The sequence below is a fragment of the Erpetoichthys calabaricus genome, chromosome 3, assembly GCF_900747795.2.
Source record: "Erpetoichthys calabaricus chromosome 3, fErpCal1.3, whole genome shotgun sequence".
In the NCBI taxonomy this organism is placed as follows: Eukaryota; Metazoa; Chordata; class Cladistia; order Polypteriformes; family Polypteridae; genus Erpetoichthys; species Erpetoichthys calabaricus.
Window position 1 is genome coordinate 245,241,276 of NC_041396.2, and position 16,844 is coordinate 245,258,119.

Genomic DNA, 16,844 nt, shown 5'->3' on the forward strand with positions numbered 1-16,844 from the left:
GACTCTGTGTAGCTTGAAAAGGAAAAGTAAATTTGTTCGAAATATGCTATAGTTCCTCTGTGTCTTTTATAACATACTGTAATGCAAATACATTTTAAACATTCTCTGTTCTACTAGTATTCAGTAATATTGTATCTCTTAATTTGTTTCAATAATACTTGAAAATTGTACATAACAGTTCACCAAATTACTTACTTATTGAAAATGGGGGTGCATGAAGGCTTTCCTGTATTGGAGAGTAACGAGGAAAAGCGCATTATTAAAAATACTACTTGAAAAACCGACAGTGAGTTTTTGACAGTAATGTTTAAAATGCTGCATACATACTGGTGAAATTTTAGGAAAAAGTTCTGTTATATTATGAGCATTGGTACTGCAACTCGGCAAATAATTCATTCTGTGTATTTTCTGGCTTCCTTTTTTATCTCACTAAAAGGTAGGTATTTGGGCAATGATAGGATATTCCTTTTCAGCTTATTACTGATCTAGGCACCTGAGGAAAAATATTCAGAATAATTTATCTGACCTCTTGTGTCAGTATTCTGTTCAGTACCAGTGAATGTCATTATATCTCTGTTGATGTAGTCAGTCTCCCATGTCTTTCTAACATATCTTTTACCAGAAAGCAGATTTCCACAAAGTGTGCATAAAACCCAAAAGTTGACATTAGCACAGTAATCTAAAATTGCTGAATGAGTAACTTTTAGTCGGTTGAAAATTCACACTGCATACAGTATCAAAATGAACTGACTCTTAAAACTATTACAAATTAAATGTTTTTAATCTTGTACAAGACTAGCATAGCATGTTCATTCAGCATCTTCCGAGGTAAGGTAATCTGTAAGACAGTGGCATGGACATGTTTGTTTTGATACCCATTTTCCTTGGTGATGGCAGTATCATGTTATGTGAATGTATTTTTTCATCATGAGTGTATTATCTTGTTGGAAATAGAAAAATTTATGTTTATGCACAGGAAAAATATGATTTTTTTTTAATCTTAAAATATAAATTGTAGTGAGAATAAAACTGTATTCAGAGCTGAAAGTTGCACTACTGTGACTATACCTTGCAGGCTTGTCTGGACTTTGATAATTTTGGAAAGAAGGGTTTGCAAATTTGTACTTCCTGTGTATAAAATTGGCAGTGGTCTGTTTAAGAAGAGAGCATTTAATGTAGCTCTTACTAGTTATACATGGTGAAGGATTCATTTCCTTTGAATATTTGTGGCTGTAATCCTGGATTAAGTAGGTTTAGAAAATAGGTAGATTTATGTATATTTAGTATTGTATTTGGATAAATATTGAAAATTCTCTTTGTATAGCATTCTTTCATTAATCTTCAAAAAAAGTAATCAAAAGGTAATACAGACTTCATAAGTGAATCATTAATGTATTTATATTCATCCACCCCATTATTCTCTTGCTCAACTAATCCATGTTAATGTTCTATCTCTCAGCAGTGGCTAAAAGTCAGCAAGTCTGATTTGAAAAGTGTTTATTTCTGAAGCTACTCATGCAATGAGTACATATATGTACTATATATTATACTGTTACTGTTATTAACTGTCCATCCATCCATCCTCCCTCTTCCGCTTATCCGAGGTCGGGTCGCGGAGGCAGCAGCTTGAGCAGAGATGCCCAGACTTACCTCTCCCCGGCCACTTCTTCTAGCTCTTCCGGGAGAATCCCAAGGCATTCCCAGGCCAGCCGAGAGACATAGTCCCTCCAGTGTGTCCTAGGTCTTCCCCGGGGCCTCCTCCCGGTTAGACGTGCCCGGAACACCTCACCAGGGAGGCGTCCAGGAGGCATCCTGATCAGATGCCCAAGCCACCTCATCTGACTCCTCTCGATGCGGAGGAGCAGCGGCTCTACTCTGAGCCCCTCCCGGATGACTGAGCTTCTCACCCTATCTTTAAGGGAAAGCCCAGACACCCTGCGGAGGAAACTCATTTCAGCCGCTTGTATTCGCAATCTCGTTCTTTCGGTCACTACCCATAGCTCATGCCCATAGGTGAGGGTAGGAACATAGATCGACTGGTAAATTGAGAGCTTCGCCTTGCGGCTCAGCTCCTTTTTCACCACGACAGACTGATGCAGAGCCTGCATTACTGCGGATGCCACACCGATCCGCCTGTCGATCTCACGCTCCATTCTTCCCTCACTCGTGAACAAGACCCCGAGATACTTGAACTCCTCCACTTGGGGCAGAATCTCGCTACCAACCCTGAGAGGGCACTCCACCCTTTTTCGACTGAGGACCATGGTCTCGGATTTGGAGGTGCTGATTCCCATCCCAGCCGCTTCACACTCGGCTGCGAACCGATCTAGAGAGAGCTGAAGATCACGGCCTGATGAAGCAAACAGGACAACATCATCTGCAAAAAGCAGTGACCCAATCCTGAGTCCACCAAACCGGACCCCCTCAACGCCCTGGCTGTGCCTTGAAATTCTGTCCATAAAAGCTATGAACAGAATCGGTGACAAAGGGCAGCCCTGGCGGAGTCCAACTCTCACTGGAAACGGGTTCGACTTACTGCCGGCAATGCGGACCAAGCTCTGGCACCGAGCATACAGGGGACCGAACAGCCCTTATCAGGAGGTCCGATACACTCTCACTGGAAACGGGTTCGACTTACTGCCGGCAATGCGGACCAAGCTCTGGCACCGATCGTACAGGGACCGAACAGCCCTTATCAGGGGTCCGGTACCCCATACTCTCGGAGTACCCCCCACAGGATTCCCAGAGGGACACGGTCGAATGCCTTTTCCAAGTCCACAAAACACATGTAGACTGGTTGGGTAAACTCCCATGCACCCTCCAGGACCCTGCTAAGGGTGTAGAGCTGGTCCACTGTTCCGCGACCAGGACGAAAACCACATTGTTCCTCCTGAATCCGAGGCTCGACTATCCGACGGACCTTCCTCTCCAGGACCCCCAAATAGACTTTTCCAGGGAGGCTGAGGAGTGTGATCCCACTGTAGTTGGAACACACCCTCCAGTCCCCTTTCTTAAAGAGGGGGACCACCACCCCGGTCTGCCAATCCAGAGGCACTGTCCCTGATGTCCATGCGATGTTGCAGAGGCGTGTCAACCAAGACAGTCCTACAACATCCAGAGCTTTGAGGAACTCCGTCCGTATCTCATCCACCCCCGGGGCCCTGCCACCAAGGAGTTTTTTGACCACCTCGGTGACCTCAGTTCCAGAGATGGGGGAGCCCACCTCTGAGTCCCCAGGCTCTGCTTCCTCATTGGAAGGCATGTTAGTGGGATTGAGGAGGTCCCGAGTCGAGGTCAGCAGCGCACCATCACCACCATATACAGTGTTGACACTGCACTGCTTCCCCTTCCTGAGACGCCGGACAGTGGACCAGAATCTCCTCGAAGCCGTCCGAAAGTCGTTCTCCATGGTCTCCCCAAACCCCTCCCACGCCCGAGTTTTTGCCTCAACAACCAGCAAAGCCGCATTCCGCTTGGCCTGCCGGTACCTATCAGCTGCCTCCAGAATCCCACAGGACAAAAGGGTCCTGTAGGACTCCTTCTTCAGCTTGACGGCATCCCTCACCGCCGGTGTCCACCAACGGGTTCGGGGATTGCCGCCACGACAGGCACCGACCACCTTACGGCCACAGCTCCGGTCAGCTGCATCAACAATAGAGGCACGGAACATGGCCCATTCGGACTCAATGTCTCCCACCTCCCTCGGGATGTGGTCGAAGTTCTGCCGGAGGTGGGAGTTGAAGCTACTTCTGATGGGGCTCTGCCAGACGTTCCCAGCAGACCCTCACAACACGTTTGGGCCTACCAGGCCTGACCGGCATCCTTCCCCACCATCGAAGCCAACTCACCACCAGGTGGTGATCAGTTGACAGCTCCGCCCCTCTCTTCACCTGAGTGTCCAAGACATGTGGCCGCAAGTCTGATGACACGGCCACAAAGTCGATCATCAAACTGAGGCCTAGGGTGTCCTGGTGCCAAGTGCACATATGAACACCCCTATGCTTGAACATGATGTTCATTATGGACAATCCGTGACGAGCACAGAAGTCCAATAACAAAACACCACTCGGGTTCAGATCGGGGGGGCCATTCCTCCCAATCATGCCCTTCCAGGTCTCACTGTCATTGCCCACGTGAGCATTGAAGTCTCCCAGCAGAACGAGGGAGTCCCCAGAAGGTATGCCCTCTAGCACCCCCTCCAGGGACTCCAAAAAGGGTGGGTACTCCGAACTGCTGTTCGGTGCATACGCACAAACAATAGTTAGGACCCGTCCCCCCACCCGAAGGCGGAGGGAGGCTACCCTCTCGTCTACCGGGGTAAATCCCAATGAACAGGCTCCAAGTCGGGAGGCAATAAGTATACCCACACCTGCTTGGCGCCTCCAGAGTGGTAGAGAGTGCAGCCCCTCTCAAGGAGATTGGTTCCAGAGTCCAAGCTGTACGTCGAGGTGAGTCCGACTATATCTAGCCGGAACCTCTCAACCTCGCGCACTAGCTCAGGCTCCTTCCCCTTCAGAGAGGTGACATTCCACGTCCCAAGAGCCAGCTTCTGTAGCCGAGGATCGGACCGCCAAGGTCCCCGCCTTCGGCCACCACCCAACTCACACTGCACCAGACCTCCTTGGCCCCTCTCATAGGTGGTGAGCCCATGGGAAAGGGGACCCACGTTGCCTCTTCGGGCTGTGCCCGGCCGAGCCCCATGGGTGCAGGCCGGCCACCAGGCGCTCGCCATCGAGCCCCACCTCCAGGCCTGGCTCCAGAGGGGGCCCTGGTGACCCGCGTCCGAAGTTTTCATTCATCATAGAAGGTTTGTTTAACCGCTCTTTGTCTCATCCCTCACCTAGGACCAGTTTGCCTTGGGTGGCCCTACCAGGGGCATAAAGCCCCGGACAACAGAGCTCCTAGGATCATTGGGACACACAAACCCCTCCACCACGATAAGGTGGCGGTTAAAGGAGGGGGTTATTAACTGTTACAGTGTTAATTGATATCATTTGTTTCAAGTATGCCACCTGTAAATGGAAGACAAGTGGGTCATCCACTTAAAATTATTTTGGAGAGTAAACCCCACCCATTTTCTAATATATCCACAACAGAGTTAAAAAGTGAAGTTTTAAACTATAGGGAACCAATTGTGATTTTCAAAGAGATAAGGAAGTGTAATTATAAATTACACTGATCAGCTGCATCATTAAAACCACTGATAGCTAAAGTGAATAACATTAGTTATCCTATTACAATGGCATCTGTTAGTGGAGTGGTATATATTAGGCAACATGTATACTGTCAGTTCTTGAAGATAATGTGTTGGTAGCAGAAAAAGGCATAAGGATGCGGGCAACTTTGACAAGAGGAAATTGGGATGGCTAGACTGCATTTCCAAATGGCAGTTTTTTTTTTTCTTCCAGATATGCAGTGGTTAGTACCAAGCAAGGGTAACTGGTAAGCTGGCGACAGGGTCATGGGCACCCATGGCTCATTGATGCGCATGGGAAGCGAAGGCTAGCTTGTCTACAAAAGAGCTACTATAGCACAAATTTCTGAAAAAAAACCTAATGCTGGCCATAAGATAAAGGCATCAGAACACACAGTGCATCACAGGTTGGTGCATATGGGGCTATGTAGCTGCAGATTGGTCATAGTGCCCATGCTGACCCCTGCCAAAAGTGCCTACAATGAGGATGTGAGCCTCAGAACTGAGCCATGGAGCAGTGGAAGAAGGTGGCCTGGTCTGATGAATAATGTTTTATTTTAGATCTTGAGGATGGCCAAGTGTGTATGCATTGTTTACCTGGGTAAGAGATTGCAGCAGGGTGCACTATAGGAAGAAGGCAAGCTGGCAGAGGCAGTTTGATGCTCTGGGCAATGTTCTGCTTGGAAACCTTGGGTTCTGGCATTCATGTGGATGCTACTTTGACACATACCACCTTCCTAAAGATTACTGTAGACCATGTACACCACTTCATGGCAATGGTATTACCTGTTGGCCATGGTCTCTTTCATCAGGATGATGTGCCCTGCCACATTACAAAAAATGTTCGGAATTTGTTTGAGGAGTATGACAAAGAGTTAAAGTTGTTGACTTGGACCCCATATTCCCTGGATCTCAATCCAGTTGAACATCTGTGGGATATGTTGTAAAACAAGTTTGAACCATTTAGGATCTCGCCACTTACAAGACTTAAACGATTTGTGGCTAATGTTTTGGTGCCAGATACCACAGGACACCTTCAGAGGTCTTGTGGTGTCTATGCCTTTTCAGAGCTGTTTTGGCAGCACAAGGAGGTGGGTGGGCATATACAATTTTAGGCAGGTGGTTTTAAGGTAATCAGTGTATGTTCATGATTTGGAAACCTACAAGGCATACTTCAAAAAGTGCTTTCATGGTTGAGTTACAAGAAGAAGCCATGGATGAAAAAGGGCACAACTATTATTTGACCACAAGGTTTTAGAAGAATGAAAGAGTAAACCTTCTGGTCTTGTTATTTTGAAGTAAACATGTTGTGCCTGAATACAAACTGATGTTTGTGAAGTAAATCCAACATGTAAATGTATGGGGAACAGTGCAGTGAATTAATGAAATCATAGCCTCTTCCCAGAAAACTGAAAGAAGTTTGTTTCAAAAGAACCATAGTTGGCACCGTCCTTAAATAAAGAATCTAGATGTCCTTGTGTGGTCCAGTCAGAGTTATAACATCAGTTACTTCAAAAATCTTTGGCAGTCTATCACCATTCACCAACTGACTTGGCATAGCAGTTTGCAAGGAGTTAACAGGGACTTGTCCAAAAACATTACTTGCCATTGTATTGGAATTCAACAATGATCTTAGCTACTCTACTGATATTGTAGAGGAGGTTCAACATAGTACTGACTTTTCTGATGCATCAGAATTCTAGGTGGTTGGATGGTTAAATGTAAAGTGTTGAGGCCTGAATAGTATAGACAGGAAATGTCAAACTAAAACACTACCATAGTCACACTTTAACAATTACAGTTGTTGGACCGTCCAAAGAATGAAGCTCCCTTGGAGTCATTCAGGAGGATTTGGAGAAAATGCAAACTTCTGTAAGAGGGCTTCAAGTGTAGTTACTGTATGTCTCTGTGATAAAATACATCTATGTTTGCTATGAATATTGCAGTAAAATGTAGTGCATTCCATCCAGGAATGATGAGTCAGGTGGTAAATAGATAAAAAGATGGTAAAAGTTATAATAATGCTACCATGTAAGGGTACTGTGCTATTTTAGCAAATCCTTGTCAATACATTTAAAATTATGAGATCTGTGAAAGCTTTTAGTCACTTGATCATTTGATATTTTTTTCCTTTTGCCACTCCTTGAAATAAAAATTCACACTAAAACAGTGGTTAAAACAGTATAAGTGAATAAACCTATTGCTTATTAACTAATAGGTGAAACTTATGTGTGTTTAACATCAAGACACTCAGAAAGACACTGGCTTTAGACAGCCACCGAATGTTCCCATAATCAATTTTTGTAGGGAGAATTACAAGTCAAAAATGTGCCATTACTGTTCTATTTTTTGAAGAACTAACTCTGGAAATAAGGCATGGATAGCTATAGTTTTCTAACAAAGAATGCTACTGATGCTACTAATCAGTAACACAAATTTTATGTAGACGGTATGTTTTTTTTTAATCATAGTTGAAAATATTAAATATACGAGTCCTGTCATGCATATGGAGATAATTGTCAATAGTGACAAATTGCTTTCTTTCTAAAAAATGTGTAAATTATGAAAGTGATAATGAACAGTAAAATCACAGGTCTTAAACCTTTGTAGTCTTGTCTTGTCAGGTATTCTCATAGCTCCTTCTTCCACATCATGTTAATCCTAATGCTGTATCATGCTATGCAAAACAGAATTAGCCCCCTATTGAGTTATGTTAAAAAAATCCACTAAATTGTCTGTTGAAACAAGGGTGAAGTCAGTCACCTGAAAGATGAACCCTCTTTATGTTTCATAGCGATATGTCCATATGGGTATTCTGTGTCAGGAAATATGTATCACTTGAAAAACATAACACAGTAAAAGGTACTTACTTGGACAAACATAGGTTATTTCTTTAACAATTTAATATGATCATATATTAATATGGTAATATTTAGTTGATTCATAAGTGTGATCATTTTGTCTGTTTTATTAAAAACCACTTGATAGACTATTTAATATAATTGTATATTTTTTTTCATTTCCTACATAGTTCAAAGTAAACGAATTTGGAGTTCTGGAGGTGATCACAGATGATGCTGAAGTTGAAAATGTTAAGAAGGCACATGCTACCACTACGTGGTCTGTACCCACTGCACAAGAAGGTTACTGCTTCTTTTTATAATTGTTTAAGCATGGTACATCTAAAATGTTCTTCGATTACTTAGCATACAAAATGGGACATTAGGTATTATAGGTCTTTGGTTCTAGGATGCTAAATAAAATATAATTGACAAGCTATTATTAATGTCATTATTATAGTAATACTAGAGGTGTGACTTATTAGCACATATTTATGTCAATCTCTTCCTCTTTTAATCACCATTAAGCATAATACAATAGACACTAAAAGTAAAAGAGCAAAGATGAATTAGCTTATTCTTAGCTCTCAACACACAGTTAATTACGGTAGTCTTTGCATTTCAGACAGTATTACATGAAAAACTAGCAATAATTATCAGCTTATACAATGGAAACCAAGTCTTTTGTATTTATAATTTGGTATCTTTTTTAGTAATTTTACTTAAATATGATATTTGTTCTTACATTAAAAAAGCACAGTTATTTTAAAATAATCTTTTGAGGTGGTTCATTGTTGTAACATGTAGGTAATTATGAGTATCTACAAAGTAATTCTTTAACAAGTAAAAGTAACAATGCAAATCCATGTACTGTATTTCAATATTAAATCTGATCTCATTTGCATGCATGTTGTCATTGTTGATAGACAGCCTTATATTTCTTTCTTTCTTTCTTTCTTTCTTTCTTTCTTTCTTTCTTTCTTTCTTTCTTAATAAATTACAGGAAACTAAAAACTGATATTAGTGAGAGAAAAAGCCCTGTGTAGTCTAACATAATCTATTCATTTATATTTATTCTTTGTATATTTTAGACAATTGTAGCAGTTTTTTATGAAGTGATTGTTCAGAACTCTTAAGACCCCCTTTATACCTGGCATTACAATCTCTTGTGTCTATACAGAGATTCAGTGTCACCATTTCTGTACTGAATTCAAATCAGCACTCATATGATTTTTGTATGCAGATGAGAAAATGCATTTGCATCTACATTTGTGTAACTGAATGATCATTTCACTTCAATAACTTCAGCAATTCTCAATCTCTTCAGTAATTGGTCTTCTTCTGACCTGATTTGTTAAAATTGATTTTTAATGTTGTCAAGATCTGATCATAACTGGTTCATTGAAAATGCATGATAACGCTAGGTGTAAAATGGGCCTACTGTATATGCAATGTGTAGAAAGTTACGACTATGAAGAGCGTTCATGTTTTTGGTGAATACTATTACCTCTAGAACTAGTTGATCATTGTGTATAAAGTTCCTGTGGGAAGCAAAGAAGCAGGTGAATGAGGAAATCAGCAAAATCTTTCAACAACTTAAACTGGTTGTCTGAAACTCTTGCTCTACATTTAAATATATTACATTACTCCTTTATTAATGTTTATAATCCAACAATGTTAAATTGAAGAAAAATAAAATTTTTGTTTATTTTAATAATAATTCTTTACATTTATATAGTGGTTTTCTCAATACTTAGAGTTCTTTACATAGTGAGTAAGAGCCACTTTAACCACCACTAATGTGTAGCATCCACCTGGATAATACGACAGCCATTTTTGCACCAGTATTCTCATCACACATGAGTTATTAGGTATTACAGTGGTGAGAGAGAGAGCCAATTAGAAACAGGCGAACATTAAGAGGTCAGAATGATTAGACCATAGAGGGCAATTTAACCTGGACTTCAGAATACACCATTCTCTTTACAAAGAATGTTCAGGGATCTTTAATGACCACAGAGAGTCAGGACCACAATTTTATGTCTCATCTGAAGGATGCATTGGGATCTGCATTCTGACCACATGGTATGTGCCCCCTGCTGGCCCCCCCTCTTCTAGCAGCAACCCAAGCTTTTCCTAGATGGTCTGTCATCCAAGTAGTGGCAGGTCCAAACATGCTTAGCTTCATGTGTTGGAATATCAACAGCTCATCATCAGTATCATTCAAATCAGAATTATCTAAAAGCAATAGTATTATCTTATGATTATGACATTATTATTACAAAATCAAAGCTAAATGGAAATGATAGAAAACGATATGGTATTGGTTTCTGTACTTCTTTTATAAAAGAAATGAGTAGACATAATGTGATCTATCAAAACAATATTCAAGCTCTAAAGGTGCACTGAAGGGGGGAGGATACCAAAATTACTATGGATTAGTGGGTTAGGTTGTTAACAAAGATGTTCAGAGATACAAGGCATTTATATTTTATTTCAGCCGACCAAATTTTAGTAAATCACAGAATGGAAGCTTTTTTACAACTTGAAAAGATTTTAAATTCTTTTTGCTGTGTGAATTGAAAGTTCTATCTATCTTTTTGTTTATATTTTCTTTTATATGCTTCTATCATATAATGGATTTTATTAAGTCATTACAAACAATAACTGCTGTGCATTTCAAAGGATATATGTTTAAATAACAGAGACTGCATTATGCTGCCAGCTTTTCTATACATACATTCTCTACACTCTAAAGACAAAACTTCTAATCACAATTAAAGGTCTGTCCACTGTATAGGTTTTATACATGTGGTAGATGCTTTTACTTTTATTTTGCTAATGCTGGCTTTATTTAACAATTGTGAAGGCTGAGTACAAGCTCTGCATTTCAATAATAAATGTTGAACTGACATGGCCAAAGAAGCATTCTGACAGTTCCATACAAGGTTGGTTTCTGCCTTTAGCTCAGAGCTACAAGGAATTGACTGTGTAGTGGAATAAATGTATCAGCAAATAGATATAAGAATGGATTTCTAATCACAATATACATTATGTGATCTTTTCTATATTTCTCTGTATTCATTGTGTACACAGCAATCTAAGAAATCAGCTTTAGCTTTCTGATTCTCTATATGTATAAATATTACAGTAGAACACACTGTTTATGAGTATGTAACTGCCATTATCTCAAAATTATTCACCAGTTTTCAAGAAAGAAAACACTGTCAGAAAGAAAAGACATTAGATTGTATGTTCTGTTACCTAAAAACAATGTCCTCAAACTTGCAGAATAGAGATAAAATCCTGGGTATTCATAAGTGAAGCAGCATGTAATGAATACCAATTTTTATTTTCCTTAGTTGTCATTTTATAATTTTAAATGTCATTTTATTCACTTTACCCATTTGTATATTGTAAAATTATAGATAAATTGTTGGCTGTTCTTGCAGTGAAATGATCATTAATTGTAATCTGAATTGGAATTATACGTGTTACTCAAACCAAACAGCACTATAGCATTCCCCACTTGGATTACTGGGAGAAAATTAATGCCTTAATAGAGGAGAACATGTAAACTCTTTACAGAAAATCTCTTGAGTGGGAGTTCAAGCGAGGATTTTGAAGGTGTGATCTGCCACCAGATTGCCTCTTTATATAAGATGATGACAAAAGGGAACAACAAAAAGATAGTTAATGAATCAGGCATATTCTTATGCAAAGATAAATCTGCTAGAAGTAGAAGACCAGGGAAACCAGAGAAAACAGAGTTTTTCACGAAGTAATGATAAAGATTTCTAGAAAGCAAAGATCAGTTAATTTTCTCCAATGCACAATAATTTCAAGGCTGCTTATAAAGTACAAATAAAATAATTAGAACTGGTTGAAAGACATACAGTATTGAATAACTTGAAACAGTGAGTAAAGTTAATATGAACCTTTTCTTACATGACATAACATTGTCATACCCAAATAATATAATTTAGGGTCATGTGAGGGCAGAGCCTCACCTGTTGATAATATGGAAACGGTGTTAAATCTAATGTGCATTTCTTTGTTGATGTGAGAGAAAACAAGAGTACCTGCAGAACAACCATAAGGAATGATAGGGCAACATGCAAATTCAATATAGACAGCATCATAGCTCACGATTTAAGCCTAGAAATGTGGGATCTGCAACTGGGTTGCCAAGAATTAAATGAACAGATACATTTTATGTTGAGAATTTCTTTGTATATCATAGCCATAGTCACCTTAATTAAGCAGTCTGCTTGCAGAGTTAAATAGACCTCAGTGTGTTAGAAAATAAAATATGTAATTGACAGAGGTCTTTGGTTTCACATCTAATTTTGAGAGTGATAGAAAATGTAAATCACTATGATTATGCTGTGTTTTTAATTTTGTGGAAGAGAGTGGTACATTTTGTTTTTTAGAAAATCTGTAATGTTATAGGCACAAATTTGGTACTTTCTTTTATAGCTTGTTATATGCAAAAACTGAATAGTTTCGTGGGCTGCATGCAGTTTTCCACCCCAGATGCAATTCAGTTCAATTTCTAGTCAATAATTGAGGCACTCTTTGAGGATGTTTGCCCATCTTTGGTCAATGCTCCTGTTCTTATGAAGATCTTTATGGGAAGTTATGTTTTTTGGGTCAGCCCAAACTCCTGGTGTTAATAATAATAATAATATCTTTATTTATATAGTACCTTATCATACATTTACATGCAATTCAAGGAGCTTTCCACAGATTAATCAATGAGAAAATAAAGATAAACCATAGTTATTTGGATGTTATTATTAATTAGTATTACGATAATTTCTAATAAATGTAAGTATACTAAATTGAAAGTCAATCTTGGTATTGTTAAACAAAATTTTAATTCTAAAGTGCAAAAAAACCTTTACTCTTATCAGAGACAGGTTTATATTGTTTTCTAATTAAAAGCCTTTTTCATAAAGATGGCAAGAGAACAACTAGACCTAATTTAAATATATATATACTGTATATTGTGACACTAGAGGGTGCTGTCGCTCCTCAAAACCCCACAGACAAACGTCCAGACACCAGGTAAAAGCACTAGATATATTTTAAATTTCTTTGTTTCTTTGAAATTGTGCTACAGTGCACCACAATCACCCCAATTAACAATAAATCATTAATAATAACAATAACAATAATCCTCCTCTCCTCCCAGCAGCTCCGTCACTCTACCTCCCGCTGGGTCTCGCATAGTCCTTTATATACTCCTTGACCCAGAAGTGCTCCTGTCCTTCAGTCCATGTGATTCAATAGCACTTCCGGGTCAGATGAAGACTTATATTTTTCCTCAGCCCGGAAGTACTTCTGTTCTTCCGCCCCTGTGACTTGGGAGTACTTCCGGGCTATAGGGAAAATAAAAACCCCTGCGTCTCCCTGCAGCATCACACAATGACACCCACGGTACCCAGCAGGGTTGTGAATCCAAACTCTATCTCCCATGATGCCCTGTGGGAATCCGGGGCACCTCTATGCTGCAGGGAGGACTCCATCTAGCGGCCTGGATGTGTCAGCCGGGATGAGCTGCCAGCCGTCCATCACAATATATATATATAAATAAATATACAGTATATACCTACATTTGACTTTGGCCTCTTTACATGGCAACACATTAAGTAGAAATAGTTTGATGTTATTACATTTAGTGAAAAGATACAAAAACAAATAAAAGAGTCCATAGATTTTTCGGTTGATTATGGACATAGAGTAGTAATTCTTCATTCCTGAATGGGATTGGTTAACCAGCTGACACAGAGGAGAGGAAAACAAAAAAAACTCCCAAGATTGGGGCAATAGGAGAAAAATAAATCTCTGGAGGGCCACAGTCAGAAGACAGATGTGAGCAATCAAATAGTTAAGTCTGATGGTAATCGGTTTCTGCATCATAGAAGTCAGAATGACCTAGGCCAGCAGGTCACCCACCCTTTACTGGATACAGTGGATACTGTCGTCAATAAAGGTTTCCAAGGCCTCCTCATTTCCTCTAGTACCCCAGGTGACTGCAGAATAGAGCATTTTGAGCAGGTGTGGGTGGCACATACATATACCACACAGGATGGGAGACAAAAAAACAGAGAAAGCTATGGGTGAATGCAAGGTACTTATTTATACATCAAAGAGCTAAATGTATCATCAGACCTATATGTTGTATTTTAATTACTGGAAAGCCAGATTAAAAAATGGATGTTTAGAGGTTTGTTACGTACATAAGAACAGAAAGCTGCTTCACCAGTTGTCTTATGCTTAGAACTTGGAATAATGAGCAAACCAGTAATTGCAGATCTAAGATTGCTTTTCTGTATATAAGAAAACAGACATTCTAAAATGTAGGGAGAGGCAAGATTGTTTAGAGCCTTATATACAAGAAGACATATCTGCATCATTGCCTGGGTAACATTCTAGCTTACACAAGACGCGTCTATACAGTTGCCTGAGTGACACTCGCTAATGTTGCTTTTAGCACTGTTTTTACAACCCAAGTGATGCTTGGGTCTAACAATAAGGAGGTTAAACGGGTTTGAGAATGGACTGGAAAGAAAAATAATAATGCTTATTTCATTGAACATATTTATAAAGTAATAATAAGCATATGTTTCTGTGATGAGAAGATTCAATTCGATATGCATGCTGAGTACACTGGTAAGATACGTGCATGCTCTGAAAAATGTTACCACACAATACACAGATTTTCACAAGCTCCTGGATTTTTGTGCTGTTATTATTTGCCAACACCCAGAAAATGTATTAATTGTATGTAGATCACTAGACGGTTAAAGTTGATTTTGAAAAAGTTGACTATTGTATACATTTCAGTATGGTGAGACATTATCTTAATATTCAGTATATGCATTTCAGTTCTCCAAATTTGATTTGAATATTATTCCTTCAGTCACTGGGTTAAAGTTTATGACCGCTTTCTTACTTAAAATGAATTCTTAATTATAACTATGCCAGAGATTTTCTCAAGTGTTTTTTGTACAAAGTACTTAGTAAGTCAGATAAGCTGATTTGTGTTTTGTATAAAATAATTACCCATTTGCTATGAGTGAAATGCTGTACATTGTAAATAGTGCCTCATGTTGTACTGCTTGGTTTTTCTCATGAATACACTTATTGCCAAGTAGATATGTAGCCAAATGAGCATATTCACAAATGGGAAGAGAAAATGTGTACATTTTTTCCCCAATTAATCAGTTCAAATATGCTTTCTCTCTTGTTTTCATCCATGTGCTAGGATTGTCAGTCTTTCAGCTTGTTTGTTTTTAATAAAGCAGCCACCCTCCTTGGCACAGTCCTGGTATTGGTCACTCTAAAGTACCTGAGATACGTAATAACCTCATGAAATATATACTGAAATTAATATTTTATGCAGAGAAATTTTGAAATGAATTATTCAGATTAATTCTGTGCTTTTAAGAAAAGTCACGCAAAGACTTTAACATAACTTTTTTAAGTCTGATTTTATTGTAATACACAATTATTAAAAAACACTTTCTTTGTTTCAGTTTTTTCAGATACATGGCCCACTGTTATAAATCAAGACAGAGCCACTGCTGACTCACTGTGCTGTGAGCGCTGTAAGGGGAGTGGCCCTTTACAGGAATTTAGTGGTAATGGAAGGTTTTGCAGTGAAAAGTGCTTCCATGAAACTCTGAAGGTGTAAGTATTTGATGAACTAGATCTAACAATGCAGTATATCCGTAGTAGTGGACACACAGTTGAACAAAGAAGGTCAGGGACAAGAAAGAGCCATGACCTTTCAAATGGGGGAGAAAATGACCCTGGCAAACATGGAGCAGGTAATGCCTGTGTGAAAATGAGGACATTGTCAGGAGTGTTAATAACAGTAATGCTTCCTGAATTAATTTCTCCATGGCATAAAGGTCATTGAATGGAGAAGTCATTATTAAATGTTTTTGTGGTCAGTTGGTGGCAACAGTTTGTTTGTGAACAATGTCAGACAGGTCACGAAAACAATGAGGAATGTATAGCCATTCTGGTGAAAGCTAGAAGGGTGTGAAGATACTGGAGCCTGGCAGAGGGTGCTTTCAAGAGCAGGCACATCACTTCCGATACACATTCCACAAAAAAACACAAATATATATATATATTCTCACACAATCAAGTGATATTGACAATTAAACACTGTTTAAATGTAAATATAAATGCACTTATAGGTTTTAAGCATTTAGATCATTAATTACACTACAGCATTTTTGCTCCTAAAATAAGCATTTCCCATATTTAAACAGGTGTGTTGTTTTCCAGTGTATCAGCTAGGCATTTGTAATTCTTGAGGTGTAAGTATAAATATGGCTTACCATTTTAATTATGTAGTACTTGTTTCTTTTCAAAACTTACATTGAAAGATCACAGCACAAATCTTTAAAACAGGCACAAATGTATCAAATGTTCGTAAGTTTTTTATCAAGAATACACATGACTAACATGCTTAAAAGGTTTTTGAGTAAAAGATACATTTTGCTGTTAAGCTAACAAGCCTGTTGCTTAATAAGCAGTAATTTGAAATTCATCTTTATCTATTCTTTTTCCATTTAAAAATGAACAAGTTCACTTTCCAAACTCGGTGTATGTTTTAATTTAAAAGACGGAGTAAAAAGGCCTAGATTCATTAACGTAGCTTTTCTTGCTGTTTATCTAATTGCACAGGATGACTTTGTCGATTCCTTCTTCTCACTTTATTACTCCACTTTCTTTAACGTAAAGGTTAATATTCCAATCGCCCCTTGCTCTTTGGTAAGACAAGCTTC

General features: G+C 39.1%; 1 protein-coding gene across 1 annotated transcript in view; it reads left to right on the top strand.

Annotated features, from left to right (window-relative positions):
* l3mbtl3 (L3MBTL histone methyl-lysine binding protein 3) overlaps window positions 1-16,844 on the top strand; it is a 155,271-nt gene that overhangs the window by 18,960 nt on the left and 119,467 nt on the right. The window contains exons 3-4 of the mRNA XM_051924217.1: window positions 8,226-8,337; window positions 15,579-15,732. Of these exons, the coding sequence (XP_051780177.1) occupies window positions 8,226-8,337; window positions 15,579-15,732 (266 nt within the window). The remainder of the gene's footprint in view (window positions 1-8,225; window positions 8,338-15,578; window positions 15,733-16,844) is intronic.